The sequence below is a fragment of the Salvelinus alpinus genome, chromosome 12 (assembly GCF_045679555.1).
Source record: "Salvelinus alpinus chromosome 12, SLU_Salpinus.1, whole genome shotgun sequence".
Classification (NCBI taxonomy): domain Eukaryota; kingdom Metazoa; phylum Chordata; class Actinopteri; order Salmoniformes; family Salmonidae; genus Salvelinus; species Salvelinus alpinus.
This window is the reverse complement of record NC_092097.1, coordinates 48,170,717-48,194,017: the sequence shown is the minus strand read 5'-3', so window position 1 is coordinate 48,194,017 and position 23,301 is coordinate 48,170,717. Positions and strand designations below refer to the sequence as shown.

The window sequence follows — 23,301 nt, the reverse complement described above, 5'->3', positions numbered from 1 at the left end:
ATCTCTACTGAACATAGCTACCTGTTAGGACTGTGTCTTAACTGTCTGTATCTCTACTGAACATAGCTACCTGTTAGGACTGTGTCTTAACTGTCTGTATCTCTACTGAACATAGCTACCTGTTAGGACTGTGTCTCTTAACTGTCTGTATCTCTACTGAACATAGCTACCTGTTAGGACTGTGTCTTAACTGTCTGTATCTCTACTGAACATAGCTACCTGTTAGGACTGTGTCTTAACTGTCTGTATCTCTACTGAACATAGCTACCTGTTAGGACTGTGTCTCTTAACTGTCTGTATCTCTACTGAACATAGCTACCTGTTAGGACTGTGTCTCTTAACGGTCTGTATCTCTACTGAACATAGCTACCTGTTAGGACTGTGTCTCTTAACTGTCTGTATCTCTACTGAACATAGCTACCTGTTAGGACTGTGTGTCTAAACGGTCTGTATCTCTACTGAACATAGCTACCTGTTAGGACTGTGTCTAAACTGTCTGTATCTCTACTGAACATAGCTACCTGTTAGGACTGTGTCTTAACTGTCTGTATCTCTACTGAACATAGCTACCTGTTAGGACTGTGTCTAAACTGTCTGTATCTCTACTGAACATAGCTACCTGTTAGGACTGTGTCTCTTAACTGTCTGTATCTCTACTGAACATAGCTACCTGTTAGGACTGTGTCTCTTAACTGTCTGTATCTCTACTGAACATAGCTACCTGTTAGGACTGTGTCTCTTAACGGTCTGTATCTCTACTGAACATAGCTACCTGTTAGGACTGTGTCTAAACTGTCTGTATCTCTACTGAACATAGCTACCTGTTAGGACTGTGTCTCTTAACTGTCTGTATCTCTACTGAACATAGCTACCTGTTAGGACTGTGTCTCTTAACTGTCTGTATCTCTACTGAACATAGCTACCTGTTAGGACTGTGTCTCTTAACTGTCTGTATCTCTACTGAACATAACTACCTGTTAGGACTGTGTCTCTTAACTGTCTGTATCTCTACTGAACATAGCTACCTGTTAGGACTGTGTCTCTTAACTGTCTGTATCTCTACTGAACATAGCTACCTGTTAGGACTGTGTCTAAACTGTCTGTATCTCTACTGAACATAGCTACCTGTTAGGACTGTGTCTAAACTGTCTGTATCTCTACTGAACATAGCTACCTGTTAGGACTGTGTCTCTTAACTGTCTGTATCTCTACTGAACATAGCTACCTGTTAGGACTGTGTCTAAACTGTCTGTATCTCTACTGAACATAGCTACCTGTTAGGACTGTGTCTAAACTGTCTGTATCTCTACTGAACATAGCTACCTGTTAGGACTGTGTCTAAACTGTCTGTATCTCTACTGAACATAGCTACCTGTTAGGACTGTGTCTCTTAACTGTCTGTATCTCTACTGAACATAGCTACCTGTTAGGACTGTGTCTCTTAACTGTCTGTATCTCTACTGAACATAGCTACCTGTTAGGACTGTGTCTAAACTGTCTGTATCTCTACTGAACATAGCTACCTGTTAGGACTGTGTCTAAACTGTCTGTATCTCTACTGAACATAGCTACCTGTTAGGACTGTGTCTTAACTGTCTGTATCTCTACTGAACATAGCTACCTGTTAGGACTGTGTCTCTTAACTGTCTGTATCTCTACTGAACATAGCTACCTGTTAGGACTGTGTCTCTTAACTGTCTGTATCTCTACTGAACATAGCTACCTGTTAGGACTGTGTCTTAACTGTCTGTATCTCTACTGAACATAGCTACCTGTTAGGACTGTGTCTCTTAACTGTCTGTATCTCTACTGAACATAGCTACCTGTTAGGACTGTGTCGTAACTGTCTGTATCTCTACTGAACATAGCTACCTGTTAGGACTGTGTCTTAACTGTCTGTATCTCTACTGAACATAGCTACCTGTTAGGACTGTGTCTCTTAACGGTCTGTATCTCTACTGAACATAGCTACCTGTTAGGACTGTGTCTTAACTGTCTGTATCTCTACTGAACATAGCTACCTGTTAGGACTGTGTCTTAACTGTCTGTATCTCTACTGAACATAGCTACCTGTTAGGACTGTGTCTAAACTGTCTGTATCTCTACTGAACATAGCTACCTGTTAGGACTGTGTCTTAACTGTCTGTATCTCTACTGAACATAGCTACCTGTTAGGACTGTGTCTAAACTGTCTGTATCTCTACTGAACATAGCTACCTGTTAGGACTGTGTCTCTTAACTGTCTGTATCTCTACTGAACATAGCTACCTGTTAGGACTGTGTCTCTTAACTGTCTGTATCTCTACTGAACATAGCTACCTGTTAGGACTGTGTCTCTTAACGGTCTGTATCTCTACTGAACATAGCTACCTGTTAGGACTGTGTCTAAACTGTCTGTATCTCTACTGAACATAGCTACCTGTTAGGACTGTGTCTCTTAACTGTCTGTATCTCTACTGAACATAGCTACCTGTTAGGACTGTGTCTCTTAACTGTCTGTATCTCTACTGAACATAGCTACCTGTTAGGACTGTGTCTTAACTGTCTGTATCTCTACTGAACATAGCTACCTGTTAGGACTGTGTCTCTTAACTGTCTGTATCTCTACTGAACATAGCTACCTGTTAGGACTGTGTCTAAACTGTCTGTATCTCTACTGAACATAGCTACCTGTTAGGACTGTGTCTAAACTGTCTGTATCTCTACTGAACATAGCTACCTGTTAGGACTGTGTCTCTTAACGGTCTGTATCTCTACTGAACATAGCTACCTGTTAGGACTGTGTCTAAACTGTCTGTATCTCTACTGAACATAGCTACCTGTTAGGACTGTGTCTCTTAACTGTCTGTATCTCTACTGAACATAGCTACCTGTTAGGACTGTGTCTAAACTGTCTGTATCTCTACTGAACATAGCTACCTGTTAGGACTGTGTCTCTTAACTGTCTGTATCTCTACTGAACATAGCTACCTGTTAGGACTGTGTCTAAACGGTCTGTATCTCTACTGAACATAGCTACCTGTTAGGACTGTGTCTAAACGGTCTGTATCTCTACTGAACATAGCTACCTGTTAGGACTGTGTCTAAACTGTCTGTATCTCTACTGAACATAGCTACCTGTTAGGACTGTGTCTCTTAACTGTCTGTATCTCTACTGAACATAGCTACCTGTTAGGACTGTGTCTAAACGGTCTGTATCTCTACTGAACATAGCTACCTGTTAGGACTGTGTCTCTTAACTGTCTGTATCTCTACTGAACATAGCTACCTGTTAGGACTGTGTCTCTTAACTGTCTGTATCTCTACTGAACATAGCTACCTGTTAGGACTGTGTCTCTTAACTGTCTGTATCTCTACTGAACATAGCTACCTGTTAGGACTGTGTCTCTTAACTGTCTGTATCTCTACTGAACATAGCTACCTGTTAGGACTGTGTCTAAACTGTCTGTATCTCTACTGAACATAGCTACCTGTTAGGACTGTGTCTCTTAACTGTCTGTATCTCTACTGAACATAGCTACCTGTTAGGACTGTGTCTTAACTGTCTGTATCTCTACTGAACATAGCTACCTGTTAGGACTGTGTCTCTTAATTGTCGCGTTTCTCTCTCTCTCGCTGGGCTCCAGCAGCAGTTCCGAGGAGTCGGGGGGCGAGGCCAGAGTGGTGCTGAGTAGGAGGTGCTCGTGTTGGGATAGGTACTGGGCTGGGGTCTGCTTGGCCGCACGCGCACAGTGGAGCAACTCCCTCTGCAGCAGGGGCAGGTTGGCCTGGAGAGGGAAAGAGAGACGGTGGAGAGATGGGAGGAGAGGGGGAGGAGAGAGGGAGTTGAGTGTAATTTGAAACATGGTGTTGCATTAATACACAGCTAAAAGAGAGAGTGAGACAGACAGACAGATGGAGAGAGAGAGGCAGAGAGAGAGAGAAAGGCAGAGAGAGACAGATAGACAGATAAACAGAGGAATATGAGAGAGAAAGACAGAGAGACAGACAGAGAACCACGAGAGAGAAAGACCGACAGAGAGACAGACAGACAGATAGAGAAACAGAGGAATAGGAGAAAGAAAGACAGAGAGAAGCTAGTAGGTAGAAGCTAGTAGCAGTATTTCCCTGATTTGTTTTCATATGCAGTTTCATCAAAGCTTCCACAATCCAACTACAGCTATCACGGCTGTCAAGGACGGCCAAAGTTAGTTACTTTAAGGAGCCGTTCTCTCTCTGTGGGTCTAACCCCAAGAAGTTCTGGAAAACTTTTAAAAACCTGGAGAATAAACCCTCCTCACAGCTGCCCATGTCCCTTAAAGTTGATGATGTGGTTGTTACTGACAAGAAGCACATGGCTGAGCTCTTTAATCACCACTTCATTAAGTCAGGATTCCTATTTGACTCAGCCATGCCTCCTTACCCGTCCAACATTTCCTCATCTCCCACCCCTTCTAATGCGACTAGCCCCGATACTCCTCCCTCTTTTTCCCCTGCCCCGCTACAAAGTTTCTCCCTGCAGGCGGTCACTGAGTCGAAGGGGCTAAAGGAGCTCCTTAAACTTGACCCCAAAAAACCATCTGGGTCAGATGGTTTTAGACCCTTTCTTCTTTAAGGTTGCTGCTCCTATCATCGCCAAGCCTATCTCTGACCTTTTTAACCTGTCTCTTCTCCCATTGCTTGGAATGCAGCCACGATTCGTCCTTTATTTAAAGGGGGAGATCAGATGATCCTAACTGTTATAGGCCTATTTCTATCTTGCCCTGTTAATCAAAAGTGTTGGAAAAACTTGTACTGTAAATAATCACCTGACTGGCTTTCTTGATGTCTATAATATTCTCTCGGGTATGCAATCTGGTTTCCGCTCAGGTTATGGATGTGTCACTGCAACCTTAAATGTCCTCAATGATGCCACCATTGCCCTTGATTCCAAGCAATGTTTTGCTGCTATTTTTATTGACTTGCCCAAAGCTTTTGATACGGTAGACCATTCCATTCTTGTGAGCTGGCTAAGGAGTATTGGTGTCTCTGAGGGGTCTTCTACCTCTCTCAGAGTGCAGTGTATAATGTCAGAACATCTGCTGTCTCAGCCACTGCCTGTCACCAAGGGAGTACCCCAAGGCTCGATACTCGGCCCAATGCTCTTCTCAATTTACATCAACAATATAGCTCAGGCAGTAGGAAGCTCTCTCATCCATTTATATGCAGATGATACAGTCTTATACTCAGCTGGCCCCTCCCCGGATTTTCTATTAAATGCTCTACAACAAAGCTTTCTTAGTGTCCAACAAGCTTTCTCTACCCTTAACCTTGTTCTGAACACCTCCAAAACAAAGGTCATGTGGTTTGGTAAGAAGAATGCCCCTCTCCCCACAGGTGTGATTACTACCTCTGAGGGTTTAGAGCTTGAGGTAGTCACCTCATACAAGTACTTGGGAGTATGGCTAGACGGTGCACTGTCCTTCTCTCAGCACATATCAAAGCTGCAGGCTAAAGTTAAACCTAGACTTGGTTTCCTCTATCGTAATCGCTCCACTTTCACCCCAGCTGCCAAACTAACCCTGATTCAGATGACCATCCTACCCATGCTAGATTACGGAGACGTAATTTATAGATCGGCAGGTGAGGGTTCTCTCGAGCGGCTAGATGTTCTTGACCTATCGGCCATCAGATTTGCCACCAATGCTACTTATAGGACACATCACTGCACTCTATACTCCTCTGTAAACTGGTCATCTCTGTATACCCGTCGCAAGACCCACTGGTTGATGCTTATTTATAAACCCTCTTAGGCCTCACTCCCCCCTATAAGAGATATCTACTGCAGCCCTCATCCTCCTCACTCATACATCCGTTCCGTATAGTCACATTCTGTTAAAGGTCCCCAAAGTACACACATCCCTGGGTCGCTCGTCTTTTCAGTTCGCTGCAGCTAGCGACTGGAACGAGCTGCAACAAACACACAGTTTTATCTCAATCTCTTCATTCAAAGACTCAATCATGGACACTTACTGACAGTTGTGGCTGCTTTGCATGATGTATTGTTTACGTTTTGTGCTGCTGTCATGTTGTGCTGCTACCATGCTGTGTTGTCATGTGTTGCTGCCATGCAATGTTGTTTTCTTAGGTCTCTCTTTATGTAATGTTGTGTTGTCTCTCTTGTCGTGATGTGTGTTTTGTCCTTTATTTTTATTTAATTTATTTTGTATTTTTCATCCCAGCCCCCGTCCCCGCATGAGACCTTTTGGTAGGCCGTCATTGTAAATAAGAATTTGTTCTTAACTGACTTGCCTTAAATAAAGGTTAAATAAATAAAAGTTCACACCACAGGAACAAAAATGCAATACCCTGAACTGATCTTGTGCAAATGCAAAGTAAAGGTCCTATTAAATCCAACTGACATGCCCACAAAATATCATAAAGTGATGTTTTCACGTGAAAATCCTGAAACGCGTCCACGACTTATTTACATATCGCAAGACGTCACGGAAACGGCATGGCGACACGGCGGAGACACTAGACAGAAGTGTGTCACTGAGGAGGCCCAGAAGGAGACATACAACAGATCTCTCCTTGAGAGAGACGCCTGGAGGACAGAGACACACACTCTCTCTCACACGTGTACAAACACGTGCCCACACATTCGCACACACACTGGCACACACACTCACATACCCTCTCTCCCTCGCCTGATAAGCGTTAGCCCCCTAACTGTTTCTGCCCCCTGACTATTTCTGCAGTCTGACTGTTTCTGCCCCCTGACTGTTTCTGCCCCCTGACTGTTTCTGCCCCCTGACTGTTTCTGCCCCCTGACTGTTTCTGCAGTCTGACTGTTTCTGCAGTCTGACTGTTTCTGCCCCCTGACTGTTTCTGCCCCCTGACTGTTTCTGCCCCCTGACTGTTTCTGCCCCCTGACTGTTTCTGCAGTCTGACTGTTTCTGCCCCCTGACTGTTTCTGCACCCTGACTGTTTCTGCCCCCTGACTGTTTCTGCCCCCTGACTGTTTCTGCACCCTGACTGTTTCTGCACCCTGACTGTTTCTGCAGTCTGACTGTTTCTGCAGTCTGACTGTTTCTGCCCCCTGACTGTTTCTGCCCCCTGACTGTTTCTGCCCCCTGACTGTTTCTGCCCCCTGACTGTTTCTGCAGTCTGACTGTTTCTGCCCCCTGACTGTTTCTGCCCCCTGACTGTTTCTGCACCCTGACTGTTTCTGAACCCTGACTGTTTCTGAACCCTGACTGTTTCTGAACCCTGACTGTTTCTGTTGCTTTCACTAAATCACTGAAAAACCCAAACACATAGTCCATCACTCATCACTATGTAGAGACGGACAACCACCACAACCCCCAACCACAACCACAACCCCAAACCGCAAACCACAACCCCAAACCGCAAACCACAACCGCAAACCACAACCCCAAACCGCAAACCACAACCCCAAACCGCAACCACAACCCCAAACCACAACCCCAAACCCCAAACCACAACCACAACCACAACCACAACCCCCAACCACAACCACAACCCCAAACCACAACCACAACCCCAAACCACAACCACAACCCCAAACCGCAAACCACAACCCCAAACCGCAACCCCAAACCCAAACCCCAAACCACAACCACAACCACAACCCCCAACCACAACCCCAAACCACAACCACAACCACAACCCCAAACCACAACCACAACCCCAAACCACAACCACAACCCCAAACCACAACCCCAAACCGCAACCACAACCCCAAACCACAACCCCCAACCACAACCACAACCCCAAACCACAACCACAACCACAACCCCAAACCACAACCACAACCACAACCCCAAACCACAACCACAACCCCCAACCACAACCACAACCCCAAACCACAACCCCAAACCACAACCACAACCACAACCCCAAACCGCAAACCACAACCCCAAACCACAACCACAACCACAACCCCCAACCACAACCACAACCCCAAACCACAACCACAACCCCAAACCGCAAACCACAACCGCAAACCACAACCACAACCACAACCGCAAACCACAACCACAACCACAACCGCAAACCACAACCACAACCCTAAACCACAACCACAACCCCAAACCGCAAACCACAACCACAACCCCAAACCGCAAACCACAACCACAACCCTAAACCACAACCACAACCGCAAACCACAACCACAACCCTAAACCACAACCCTAAACCACAACCACAACCACAACCCCAAACCGCAAACCACAACCGCAAACCACAACCACAACCCTAAACCACAACCACAAACCACAACCCCAAACCACAACAACAACCCCAACCCCAACCGCAAACCACAACCCTAAACCACAACCCTAAACCACAACCCCCAACCACAACCCCAAACCACAACCCCAAACCACAACCCTAAACCACAACCACAACCCCCAACCACAACCCCAAACTGCAAACCACAACCGCAAACCACAACCACAACCCTAAACCACAACCCTAAACCACAACCCCAAACCACAACCCCAAACCCCAAACCACAACCCCCAACCACAACCCCAAACCACAACCCCCAACCACAACCCCAAACCACAACCCCCAACCACAACCCCAAACCACAACCCCAAACCACAACCCCAAACCGCAACCACAACCCCAACCCTAAACCACAACCACAACCACAACCCCAAACCACAACCCCAAACCCCAAACCTCACTTCAGATCAGGGTTTACTTTAGGAAAATGTGGCGCCGGACTTTTGACTGTCCACATTTACTTTTCCTCATCCAACAAGACTAGTAACGAACAGCAAAATCACTTGCCTATGTCAATCTACTATAGTAGAAAAGTTTGGGCTATCTATTCTATTGGTCAGCTTGTGGAGAAAGAAATAACCTATTTCAAACAGACTCTGGGGCAGCTGTGGGACGATAGATCCCAGATTCATACAACCAGTAGGCCTAGCCTACATGAAACAAACATTAAAAAGCAATGAGTCTGATGCAACAGATCAGAACGTTTAGCTTAAAATGTTGATAAACTATTTTTTCTTCACATTATAAGTGCAGCAATGTGCACCAGGCAGTAGGCTACGCACAAATGTTTGTTCCATAATGCAAATAGCGGGAAAACACCATTGTCAAAAGGCACTGCACATGCGAGCAGTTTCATGTGACAGAGATGAAAATATCCATTAGAGATGTAGAAAGAGAGGAGATCTAATAGACTACTTTGAAGCAAGGTAAGACATGCCTCATATGTATTAAAACATTCAGGTTTCAAACAATTAATTATATGTTTTCAAAATGTTGCCGTTTGATGCCGCGTTCAAACAACTGGGAACTTGGAAATCTCCGACGTTAGTGCGTTCAAGACAACTGGAAACTGGGATAAAAACGAACTCAGACTGGGAAAAATAGTTTTGAACGGTCATCCAACTCGTATTTCCAACTCAGGAACTCTGGCCTCTTTCTAGAGCTCTGACATTCCAAACTGAAGATCACTGATGTCGTGATCTGACCTCGTATTTTTCAGTGTTCCCAGTTGTCTTTAAAGCAGCACAAGATGCTGCAGCAGCAGCTCTCACGCTGTCTGACAGATTTTCCACTCAAAGGCTCTGTATCTGTATGCTGTACGCGTGTGATAAATAAGACACATAAATATACTGTACACACGCAGCAATTTAATTCCACAAAATTATGCAAATTGCCCTGTGTGTGTCTGTGTGTGTGTGTAGTAGTAGAAGCAAGGGTGAGTGGAATGAGAGAGGTCAAATGAGAGAGAGAGAGAGAGAGAGAGAGAGAGAGAGAGAGTTGAAAGCAGGAGGAAGACAAGCATCACAGGCCACTATCAGAATGCAGGCACCCTGGTAGGAGGTAGAGAGAGAGAGGGACAAGCGAAAGAGAGAAAAAGTGATGAGCAGAGGCAGAACGAAGTAAAGGAATCCCCCTCCCTCCCTCTCTCTTTCCATCCTTAATGAACAACAGGCCCGAGTGTGCTTATAATTACATGCACTTCCTCATTCCCCCTTCTCCACTTAAGACCCTTACCCCCCTCTTTACCCCCTTCCTTACCCGCCTCTCAACCCCTACCTAGGGCCTCTCGACACATATGTTGTCCGTCAGTTAAGCGCCGGTCTCTTTTTCTGCTGGACGGACGCGAGATTGGCGACGCCGGGAAAACCTGAATGACTGCCTTCATTTAATGCGACACAGGGCCCCATAAAAGAAGAGAATGATTTATAGTCATGTTTCACACTTCCGAGCCCTCTCTCTCTCTCTGCCATAATGGTGCTATGGATGGAGAGAGAGAGAGAGAGAGAGAGAGAGAGAGAGAGAGAGAGAGAGAGAGAGAGAGAGAGAGAGAGAGAGAGAGAGAGAGAGAGAGAGAGAGAGAGAGAGAGAGAGAGAGAGAGAGAGGGAGAGAGAGAGGGAGAGGGAGAGGGAGAGGGAAAGGGAGAGGGAGAAGTTGAGGAGCATCGTAAATTACGAAAATTCATCTCTGATATGTTTTCAGACAGCTGTGGTTTCGGGATGAGGTAACCCGTGGAAAAAGAGCAGATTTTCACCGGCTGAAAAATCTATCAATAACAGCGAGAAATGTGACTGGTTGGAAGATTTATGTTCAGGTCTCATGAGGGTGGCTCTTAAAAATACTACTATTTCAGGCCCCCATGTTGCAAAGTTACTCAAAAGCCCAATAAAACTTGCGCAACCCCTGTCGCTCGTTAAGTCAACGCATACAACTGCATTGTTACATTGGGAACGACTGAAAGGCAATAAATTAAATCCCTGATTCCAATTTCCTTTTTGTATGACAAACGTCTGGCTGTTAAATATTCAATGCGATTATAATAATGTTTTCCCCATTCTAATTATGCTACCATCTACTTGCAGTTTCTCATGATTTGTTTGCATATTTGCGTTATTATTGGTTTATTAAATACTAGACAATGACGTCCAAAGATTTCTGAGAGAATTGTAATTATAATCCTCTGTGCCAGAAGCTCCTCTACGCTTCATGAAAGGAATCCGTCCCAAATAACACCCTATCCCCTATATAGTGCACTTCTTCCCATAGAGGCCCGGTCAAAAATAGTATACTCTATAGGGAATAGGGTGCCATTTGGGATGAACTCTAGCTGTTACCTTCAATACAAACATCTGGTTTTTCCCACTCCTGATTTCATGACTAATTATACGCAGTCCTTGAGTCATTGTAAACCTCCTCCGAAACATCAAAGGCCTTGTGAGGAGGACAAAGAGGAACACTGTAGCAGCACAGGCCTGGATTCAGTTATGAATATTCACAGCACAGGGAGAAGGAAAGATAGAGGGGGGAGACAGAGAAGGGGGAGACAGAGAGCGAGAGAGAGAGGGGGAAGAGAGAGAGGTGGGAAAGAGTGTGAGAGAGAGAGAAGGGAGAGAGTGAGAGAGACAGAAAGAGTGAGAGAGAAGGGGGGAGAAAGAGAGAGAGAGAAAGATAGGAGGAGAAAGAGTGTGAGTGAGAGAGAGAGATAGAAGGAGGAGAAAGAGTGTGAGAAAGAGAGAAAGAGAGAGAGGAAAGGAAAGAGAGAGAGAGGAAAAAAAGAGAGAGGGAGAGAAAATAGAGATGGCAAATAAAGAGTGGAAATAACAGAGAGTAACAGAGAAATAGAGAGACGGGAAACAGAGAGATAGAGAGGAGGTAGGTGTTACCTTGAGGAAGGGAATGACGAAGGGCCTCAGGGGAAAGTTGGTGGCCTCCTGGAGCCTTGAGTGGAACTCCTCGATGGTGACTGTTGAATTCTGGGACACATAGAGGAGAGATCAGCCAATCACAATTCACCTCTCAAGGTTCAGTTTATTTGTCTCCAACACTGAGCTTGACATTGTGCGTGCTTCAGATCAACTACATTGCAGCTGCCACACAAGCTGTCCATTTGTAGATCAGTCCAAATAGATTCTCTCAGACAAGAGGATAGACTTGAATCACTTGAATCCCTTTGAGTGACCAGAGAAATAACTATATGGCACCAAAAGTCAGTTTCCCTTTCAACTGCTGATCAACCTGTTCATGGATGAATGATGTGCAACAGATGATACGTAGGTATAATCTACAGCACAGGACTCAATATGTTGCAGATGGGGCCTGTCAAAACCAATACAGTGTGTCCATTTGGGCCACATATACTGAATATACGGTCATGTTCCATTGAATGAAAACATCTGACGAAATAAAATCCAGCCCAACATAAATAACACATACTGTCTTTTCTATTTTGGGCAGATATTTGTACTGGTATTGAAAGTAACATATACATATATTCAAATATTTCATTCTACATATATATCACTTCAATTTTATTTGACTCCATTCAATTCAGTTCAACTAATTTCAATCATCGAAACACATCTCAAATCAAATGCAACTATGTTGACATATCAATACAGAATAAGTGACAATGTTTTACGGGAGTTTCCATCCATTCCTAAAACGTTTTATCAACCACTCACCACGAGGGCCAGCACCAGGTTGCGGACACTCTCTCCGATCTCGGGCGAGATGTCGTTGCCGAACTGCTGCAGCGTCGTCAGGAAGCGTTTGAGCTTGCTGAGCTGTCGGGCGCCGCATGTGGCCGGGAGCTGCTGATTGGCCAGCGAGGAGGAAGAGGAGGAGCTAGGCCCATTGCTGTAGCGCTGGGGCGGCGAGGGCACAGCATTTAGGGTGGGCGGGGAGTGGTGGATTCCATTGGTCACTGGGGGAGGGAAGAGGCGGGACGGGGAGGAGCAAATGAGAGGTCGGCGTAGGAGGTCAAAAAGGTTTATCAAATGTGGTCCGACATGGGAGGTAGTGCTTCGATTGGATGGGCTGATGCAAATGCTACAGAGGGACAATACATATCACATTCATTATAGAATCACCAGATCTTTCATATGGAATCCTTATTTACACCTATCTGATCTAGGCCGGGTTACTGTACAGGCCTTTGTGACAACAAAGGGGGCTTTATAAATACATTTTATTGATATATGGCCATAAAGTAAAGCAGACAAAAAAGGAAGCCTTTCAGATATATCAGAATACTCCAAAATCGTTTACCACACTGCTCTAATTCATCTATGGATGATGGATATTACGAGGCTGCAGACCCAGGACGCTCCTCTATGGGGAGCTAGTGGTGGTAAGAGTCTTAACTTCTTATGGCTGGGAGCAGTATTGAGTAGCTCGGATGAATAAGGTGCCCAGAGTAAACTGCCACCCACCAGGGTCTCATTGAATGGGGATGACTGCTCCAGTCATTCTATTTCTATGGTAAGAGTGCTAATATCTGTGGTACTCACGAGTGGTGGAGGAGAAGGAGGCTGGCCGGGGTCCGCTGGGGTTCACGGAGGGCAGGGGCGGCATGGTGGCGCTGCTGCTGCTGGGGACTGGTCTGGAATGAGTCTTGACATCCACAGGAGAGCCGGGCATGGCAGGGGTCTTCTTCTCACCACTGTCTGAGGAGGGGGAGAGAGGGGAGGGAGAAAGAAGGGAGGGAGAGAGAGAGAAGGGATGGAGAGATAGGGGAGGAAGAGAGAGAGAGAGAGAGAGAGAGAGAGAGAGAGAGAGAGAGAGAGAGAGAGAGAGAGAGAGAGAGAGAGAGAGAGAGAGAGAGAGAGAGAGAGAGAGAGAGAGAGAGAGAGAGAGAGAGAGAGAGAGAGGAGGGACAGGGTCAATAGGTGCATGACAGAGATGTTTTGTGGTCGAGGTGTTCAAACAGGCGCACGTATGTACACACACACATTCACGCATATACGTACACATACACGCTAATGTGTAGAAGTAGGTTTGCAGTCTGGTTTCCATCATCAGCCACTCAAATTACAAACCCACGTAAACACACACTATCCTCAGCATCAATGTGTGTGTGTGTGCATCGAGGTGCTCTTTTCATGACATCGACCAGGGATGGGCAACTTTGATGGTGGTGGAAGTCATCATTAGTGGTTCGTGGGTCTGCCTACCCACATTCATATCCCACATTAGTTTCCTGTGTGGATCAAGAATGATCCACCACCCAAAGGACATCCAGCCAACTTGACACAACTGTGGGAAGTGTTGGAGTCAACATGGACCAGTATCCCTGTGGAACACTTTCACAGTATCCCTGCGTCCACACCCGACAAATTCAGGCTTTTCTGAGGGCGAAAGGGTGGGGTGCAACTCAATATTAGAAAGGTGTACACCCTTTTGCCATCAGAACAGCCTCAGTTTGTCAGTGCATGGACTCTACAAGGTATCGAACGCGTTCCACAGGGGATATATGGCCCCCCCTCTGAATGGCACACATACACAATCCATGTCTCAACTGTCTCACTCTCAAGGCTTAACAATCCTTCTTTAACCCGTCTCCTCCCTTTCATCTACACTGACTAAAGCGGATTTAACAGGTGACATCAACAAGGAATCGTAGCTTTCACCTGGATTCACCTGGTCAGTCTGTGTTATGGAAAGAGAAGGTGTTCTTAATGTTTTGTCCACTCTGTGTGAGTGTTAAGAAGAGTGACTGAACATTTCCAGACTCAATATTATCAATGTCCTCACCTTTTTCATGGAAGAAAACAACAGCAGAACCTCCCCCTCCTCCACCCCCCTTCTGCCCCTGGTAGAGCAACCAGATGTCTTGGGGTCTAGCCTTGCCTTGACATGCTCAACCCTTCCATTGAGATCCATGGCAGAAGTGCTAATGAAGAAAAGCCATTGTGTTTGTGGAGAAGAATGGCCCTTCATTGAGCCAGTGGGGCCAGGGCCGAAGAAAGAAGGAAAAGAGGGCGGGAGCTATTTCACGCTTTACTAACAAGATCGCAAAAGCTTTTGAATGTTAAACGCATACTTCTCAATATGCCACGGCCAATGAATGAAATGAATGGGACCACCAAATCAGGGGATGGGGGAGAGAGGGAGAGAGAGATGGTAATAATCTTTAGATCAGAGGGCATCTGTGTTAGTCCAATCCCCATGAAGACTGGGTCTGGTCTCTATTTGGAGTGGATCAGATGCTTCCAACTGCTTTTAGACAGACGATTAATAGACAAGCAGTTTTAAAGGGTAAAAGGTTGGGTGAGAGGTTCCTTGGTTTTAGGGGTTTTCTTTAGAGACAGACTATTATGCTCGTTTGATGTCATGAACTGAGCATCTGCCTTCATACACAAACATATGAATGCAACAGCCAGTACTTCAGTGATTTTTAAGCGTGTTTGACAATTTGATGGGGAGCGATATGGCATTTAATATGCCAGCATGTGATGATAAACAATTAGGGTAAAAACTAGGAAATCAAAAAACCGGCCACTGCAGGATGTGGTTCCACTGTGGACTTGATGGAATCCAAAGGAGGGGCTCCCGATCAGAGTTATTTTCATGTTGAAATAAACAATACGCCTCATGACTTGGTGGTTCGTAGACATACCCCTTTAGAAAAAGGAAAAGCAACAAAGGTATATGCTTACTTACACCGAAAACATATGTGAGTTGTTTCAACTAAATATTATTAAGTATTATTTTATTATTTATTTTACTCAACTTTTTGGTAAAAGTGGTATATGAACTTAATACTTTTAGTTGGCCTAAACTTGGCTCCAACAAAAATTCTGTCAACTTAAAAATATGTGTTTGCTCAAATTGTCTCATATGTTCATTCAACTAGAAATTATTATTTGGGCATCTTACCTACAAAAGGCTGTAGGACTAGTTACACACACAGTGTTTTTAACAGACAAGGCCTCTCTCATCTTTTTAAGTGGGAGAACTTGCACAATTGGTGGCTGACTAAATACTTTTTTGCCCCACTGTATATGTACAGTTGAAGTCGGAAGTTTACATACACCTTAGCCAAATACATTTGAACTCAGTTATTCACAATTCCTGACATTTAATCCTGGTAAAAATTCCCTGTTTTAGGTCAGTTAGGATCACCACTTTATTTGAAGAATGACAGAGCTGGTGTAACTGAGTCTGGTTTGTAGGCCTCCTTGCTCACACATGCTATAAAAGTTCTGCCCACACATTTTCTATAGGATTGAGGTCAGGACTTTGTGATGGCCACTCCAATACCTTGACTTTGTTGTCCTTAAGACATTTTCCACAACTTTGGAAGTATGCTTGTGGTTATTGTCCATTTGGAAGACCCATTTGCAACCAAGCTTTAACTTCCTGACTGATGTCTTGAGATGTTGCTTCAATATATCCACATCATTTTCCTCCCTCATGATGCCATCTATTTTGTGAAGTGCACCAGTCCCTCCTGCAACAAAGCACCATGATGCTGCCACCCCCGTGCTTCCCGGGTTGGGATGGTGTTCTTCGGCTTGCAAGCCTCCCCCTATTTCCTCCAAACATAACGATGGTCATTATGGCCAAACAGTTCTAATTTTGTTTCATCAGACCAGAGGACATTTCTCCAAAAAGTACGATCTTTGTCCCCATGTGCAGTTGCAAACCTGAGTCTGGCTTTTTTATGGCGGTTTTGGAACAGTGGTTTCTTCCTTGCTGAGCGGCCTTTCAGGTTATGTCGATATAGGACTTGATTTACTGTGGATATAGATACGTTTGTACCTGTTTCCTCCAGAATCTTCACAAGGTCCTTTGTTGTTGGTCTGTGATTGATTTGCACTTTTCGCACCAAAGTACGTTCATCTCTAGGAGACAGAACGCGTCTCCTTCCTGAGCGGTATGACGGCTGTGTGGTCCCATGGTGTTTATACTTGCATACTATTGTTGTACAGATGAACGTGGTACCTTCAGGCGTTTGGAAACTTCTGGCTGATTTCTTTAGATTTTCCCATGATGTCAAGCAAAGAGGCACTGAGACTGAAGGTAGGCCTTGAAATACATCCACAGGTACACCTCCAATTGACTCAAATGATGTCAATTAGCCTATCAAAAGCTTCTAGAGCCATGACATCATTTTCTGGAATTTTCCAAGCTGTTTAAAGGCACAGTCAACTTAGTGTATGTAAACTTCTGACCCACTGGAATTGTGATACAGTGAATTATAAGTGAAATAATCTGTTTGTAAACAATTGTTTGAAAAATGACTTGTGTCATGCACAAGTAGATGTCCTAACCGACTTGCCAGAACTATAGTTTGTTAACAATACATTTGTGGACTGGTTGAAAAACAGGTTTTAATGACTACAACCTAAGTGTATGTAAACTTCCGACTTCAACTGTTGAATTAATAAAGGCACCAGACAAGCATGTTTACACACACACATTCCCACACAACAGTGAGGGTTCACCTGAACTCTCTGGATTGCAGCACTGCACCCTGCGATTTGACCGCTCCATCTGCCCTTGCATCTGAGCCCCGCTTTGACTCTACCCTCCCTTCATTTCTCCCCCTCTTCTTGTCCTCCCCTCTCTCTTTCTCGCCGCACCCTGTGGTCTGCCTTCTATCGCTCCACCTGTTCAGGAGAGCAGGGGGGCAGGAAGAAAGGCTATACACAGCAATTTGGGCTTCTGTCTCACACACACGCACGTGGCACAGTGACGGGCACACACACACACACATACACACACACTGTGCCAGCACTTGACATGGAGCAGCCTGGAGCACACACACTGGTTCCAATGCTCCGCACGTCTCAATAACACGATCCATGGGACGTATAGCTCCACAAGTCTCAATAACATGATCCATGGGACGTATAGCTCCACAAGTCTCAATAACACGATCCATGGGACGTACAGTTCCCTACACGTCTCAATAACACGATCCATGGGACGTATAGCTCCACACGTCTCAATAACACAATCCATGGGACGTACAGTTCCACACGTCTCAATAACACGATCCATGGGACGTATAGCTCCACACGTCTCAATAACACGATCCATGGGACGTACAGTTCCACACGTCTCAATAACACGATCCATGGGACGTATAGCTCCACACGTCTCAATAACACGATCCATGGGACGTATAGCTCCACATGTCTCAATAACACGATCCATGGGACGTATAGCTCCACACGTCTCAATAACACGATCCATGGGACGTACAGTTCCACACGTCTCAATAACACGATCCATTGGACGTATACCTTCATAATAACAATATCAGTATTAATGAGGATGACGTCTCAATAACACAATCCATTGGACGTATACCTTCATAATAACAATATCAGTATTAATGAGGATGACGTCTCAATAACACAATCCATTGGACGTATACCTTCATAATAACAAGATCAGTATTAATGAGGATGACGTCTCAATAACACAATCCATTGGACGTATACCTTCATAATAACAATATCAGTATTAATGAGGATGACGTCTCAATAACACAATCCATTGGACGTATACCTTCATAATAACAAGATCAGTATTATCTGATCAGGTATATCTCTCTGGTCACCCCCAAAACCAATTCTTCCTTTGGCCGCCTCTCCTTCCAGTTCTCTGCTGCCAATGACTGGAACGAACTACAAAAATCTCTGAAACTGGAAACACTTATCTCCCTCACTAGCTTTAAGCACCAGCTGTCAGAGCAGCTCATAGATTACTGCACCTGTACATAGCCCATCTATAATTTAGCCCAAACAACTACCTCTTTACCTACTGTATTTATTTATTTATTTTGCTCCTTTGCACCCCATTATTTCTCTCTCTACTTTACACTTTCTTCCACTGCAAACCAACCATTCCAGTGTTTTTTTTTATTTTTTTACTTGCTATATTGTATTTACTTCGCCACCATGGCCTTTTTTATATTTTTATTTATTTATATATATATTTTATATATTTTGTTTGCCTTCACCTCCCTTATCTCACCTCACTTGCTCACATTGTATATAGACTTATTTTTCACTGTATTATTGACTGTATGTTTGTTTTACTCCATGTGTAACTATGTGTTGTTGTATGTGTCGAACTGCTTTGCTTTATCTTGGCCAGGTCGCAATTGTAAATGAGAACGTGTTCTCAATTTGCCTACCTGGTTAAATAAAGGTGAAATAAAAAAAATTAATGAGGATGACGTCTCAATAACACAATCCATTGGACGTATACCTTCATAATAACAATATCAGTATTAATGAGGATGACGTCTCAATAACACTATAACACAATCCATTGGATGTATACCTTCATAATAACAATATCAGTATTAATGAGGATGACGTCTCAATAACACAATCCATTGGACGTATACCTTCATAATAACAATATCAGTTCCGCCAACACAATAGAAAGCTGATATGCAACTCTATCCTCTGAGGAAACCATTGCTTCCAATACAGTGATTGGTGTTTAGTGGTCCATATGTACAAAGTGTATCAATACAGTGATTGGTGTTTAGTGGTCCATATGTATAAAGTGTATCAATACAGTGATTGGTGTTTAGTGGTCCATATGTACAAAGTGTATCAGAATATGACTGCTGATCTAGGATCACTTTTTCATTTTATATCAGTTTTGCCGTTTAGATCATAATATGATATGGACGGGGGAGACCTGATTCTAGATCAGGACTCCCACTCTGAGAAGCTTTGTGAATATGGGTCAGAGTGCATCTTTCTCAAGTCAAAAGAACAGACGGTATTAAAACAACTATATTTCTTTCCAGTTCCTTTACCAAGCACATTTAGCAATTAGTATCAACATTAGTGTCAACTGCTAAAGTCAAATGAGATTGGAAATCCTTGGCTATGGCATAAGGTAACTGAGAAGACATCACATGGCGACGTTACAGATAATTCAATGCAACACAGAAAGAGACAGGCCTAATTCACTCAGTATGTCAGTTAGTGGGCCATAGCCGGATGACTTCCGGAGACCACTACTACTGTCAGTCTGTCACCTCAGACCACTACTACCGTCAGTCTGTCACCTGAGACCACTACTACTGTCAGTCTGTCACCTGAGACCACTACCACTGTCAGTCTGTCACCTGAGACCACTACTACTGTCAGTCTGTCACCTGAGACCACTACTACTGTCAGTCTGTCACCTGAGACCACTACTACTGTCAGTCTGTCACCTGAGACCACTACCACTGTCAGTCTGTCACCTGAGACCATTACCACTGTCAGTCTGTCGCCTGAGACCACTACTACTGTCAGTCTGTCACCTGAGACCACTACCACTGTCAGTCTGTCACCTGAGACCACTACTACTGTCAGTCTGTCACCTGAGACCACTACTACTGTCAGTCTGTCACCTGAGACCACTACTACTGTCAGTCTGTCACCTGAGACCACTACTACTGTCAGTCTGTCACCTGAGACCACTACTACTGTCAGTCTGTCACCTGAGACCACTACTACTGTCAGTCTGTCACCTGAGACCACTACTACTGTCAGTCTGTCACCTGAGACCACTACTACTGTCAGTCTGTCACCTGAGACCACTACTACCGTCAGTCTGTCACCTGAGACCACTACTACTGTCAGTCTGTCACCTCAGACCACTACTACTGTCAGTCTGTCACCTGAGACCACTACTACTGTCAGTCTGTCACCTGAGACCACTACTACCGTCAGTCTGTCACCTGAGACCACTACTACTGTCAGTCTGTCACCTCAGACCACTACCACTGTCAGTCTGTCACCTCAGACCACTACTACTGTCAGTCTGTCACCTGAGACCACTACTACTGTCAGTCTGTCACCCCAGACCACTACCACTGTCAGTCTGTCACCTGAGACCACTACTACTGTCAGTCTGTCACCTGAGACCACTACTACTGTCAGTCTGTCACCTGAGACCACTACTACTGTCAGTCTGTCACCTGAGACCACTACCACTGTCAGTCTGTCACCTGAGATCACTACTACTGTCAGTCTGTCACCTGAGACCACTACTACTGTCAGTCTGTCACCTGAGACCACTACTACTGTCAGTCTGTCACCTCAGACCACTACTACTGTCAGTCTGTCACCTGAGACCACTACCACTGTCAGTCTGTCACCTCAGACCACTACTACTGTCAGTCTGTCACCTGAGACCACTACTACTGTCAGTCTGTCACCTGAGACCACTACCACTGTCAGTCTGTCACCTGAGACCACTACCACTGTCAGTCTGTCACCTGAGACCACTACCACTGTCAGTCTGTCACCTGAGACCACTACTACTGTCAGTCTGTCACCTGAGACCACTACTACTGTCAGTCTGTCACCTGAGACCACTACTACTGTCAGTATGTCACCTGAGACCACTACCACTGTCAGTCTGTCACCTGAGACCACTACTACTGTCAGTCTGTCACCTCAGACCACTACCACTGTCAGTCTGTCACCTGAGACCACTACTACTGTCAGTCTGTCACCTGAGACCACTACTACTGTCAGTCTGTCACCTGAGACCACTACTACTGTCAGTCTGTCACCTGAGACCACTACCACTGTCAGTCTGTCACCTGAGATCACTACTACTGTCAGTCTGTCACCTGAGACCACTACTACTGTCAGTCTGTCACCTGAGACCACTACTACTGTCAGTCTGTCACCTCAGACCACTACTACTGTCAGTCTGTCACCTGAGACCACTACCACTGTCAGTCTGTCACCTCAGACCACTACTACTGTCAGTCTGTCACCTGAGACCACTACTACTGTCAGTCTGTCACCTGAGACCACTACCACTGTCAGTCTGTCACCTGAGACCACTACCACTGTCAGTCTGTCACCTGAGACCACTACCACTGTCAGTCTGTCACCTGAGACCACTACTACTGTCAGTCTGTCACCTGAGACCACTACTACTGTCAGTCTGTCACCTGAGACCACTACCACTGTCAGTCTGTCACCTGAGATCACTACTACTGTCAGTCTGTCACCTGAGACCACTACTACTGTCAGTCTGTCACCTGAGACCACTACTACTGTCAGTCTGTCACCTCAGACCACTACTACTGTCAGTCTGTCACCTGAGACCACTACCACTGTCAGTCTGTCACCTCAGACCACTACTACTGTCAGTCTGTCACCTGAGACCACTACTACTGTCAGTCTGTCACCTGAGACCACTACCACTGTCAGTCTGTCACCTGAGACCACTACCACTGTCAGTCTGTCACCTGAGACCACTACCACTGTCAGTCTGTCACCTGAGACCACTACTACTGTCAGTCTGTCACCTGAGACCACTACTACTGTCAGTCTGTCACCTGAGACCACTACTACTGTCAGTCTGTCACCTGAGACCACTACTACTGTCAGTCTGTCACCTGAGACCACTACCACTGTCAGTCTGTCACCTGAGACCACTACCACTGTCAGTCTGTCACCTGAGACCACTACCACTGTCAGTCTGTCACCTGAGACCACTACCACTGTCAGTCTGTCACCTGAGACCACTACTACTGTCAGTCTGTCACCTGAGACCACTACTACTGTCAGTCTGTCACCTGAGACCACTACTACTGTCAGTCTGTCACCTGAGACCACTACCACTGTCAGTCTGTCACCTCAGACCACTACTACTGTCAGTCTGTCACCTGAGACCACTACCACTGTCAGTCTGTCACCTGAGACCACTACTACTGTCAGTCTGTCACCTGAGACCACTACTACTGTCAGTCTGTCACCTGAGACCACTACCACTGTCAGTCTGTCACCTGAGACCACTCCACTGTCAGTCTGTCACCTGAGACCACTACTACTGTCAGTCTGTCACCTCAGACCACTACTACTGTCAGTCTGTCACCTGAGACCACTACTACTGTCAGTCTGTCGCCTGAGACCACTACCACTGTCAGTCTGTCACCTGAGACCACTCCACTGTCAGTCTGTCACCTGAGACCACTACCACTGTCAGTCTGTCACCTGAGACCACTACTACTGTCAGTCTGTCACCTGAGACCACTACTACTGTCAGTCTGTCGCCTGAGACCACTACTACTGTCAGTCTGTCACCTGAGACCACTACTACTGTCAGTCTGTCACCTGAGACCACTACTACTGTCAGTCTGTCACCTGAGACCACTACTACTGTCAGTCTGTCGCCTGAGACCATTACCACTGTCAGTCTGTCACCTGAGACCACTACTACTGTCAGTCTGTCACCTGAGACCACTACTACTGTCAGTCTGTCACCTGAGACCACTACCACTGTCAGTCTGTCACCTGAGACCACTACCACTGTCAGTCTGTCACCTGAGACCACTACTACTGTCAGTCTGTCACCTGAGACCACTACTACTGTCAGTCTGTCACCTGAGACCACTACTACTGTCAGTCTGTCACCTGAGACCACTACCACTGTCAGTCTGTCACCTGAGACCATTACCACTGTCAGTCTGTCGCCTGAGACCACTACTACTGTCAGTCTGTCACCTGAGACCACTACCACTGTCAGTCTGTCACCTGAGA

General features: G+C 45.4%; 1 protein-coding gene across 4 annotated transcripts in view; it reads right to left on the bottom strand.

Moving 5' to 3' along the window:
* LOC139536283 (protein CBFA2T2-like) overlaps positions 1 to 23,301 on the bottom strand; it is a 116,872-nt gene that overhangs the window by 54,729 nt on the left and 38,842 nt on the right. For 3 of the 4 annotated variants that reach the window (XM_071336684.1, XM_071336686.1, XM_071336683.1), the window contains exons 2-5: positions 13,282 to 13,437; positions 12,454 to 12,695; positions 11,656 to 11,745; positions 3,571 to 3,767 (exon numbers count right to left, since the gene is read on the bottom strand). In XM_071336684.1, coding sequence (XP_071192785.1) covers positions 3,571 to 3,767; positions 11,656 to 11,745; positions 12,454 to 12,695; positions 13,282 to 13,437 — 685 coding nt within the window. The remainder of the gene's footprint in view (positions 1 to 3,570; positions 3,768 to 11,655; positions 11,746 to 12,453; positions 12,696 to 13,281; positions 13,438 to 23,301) is intronic. The other variant, XM_071336687.1, reaches the window with a different exon arrangement.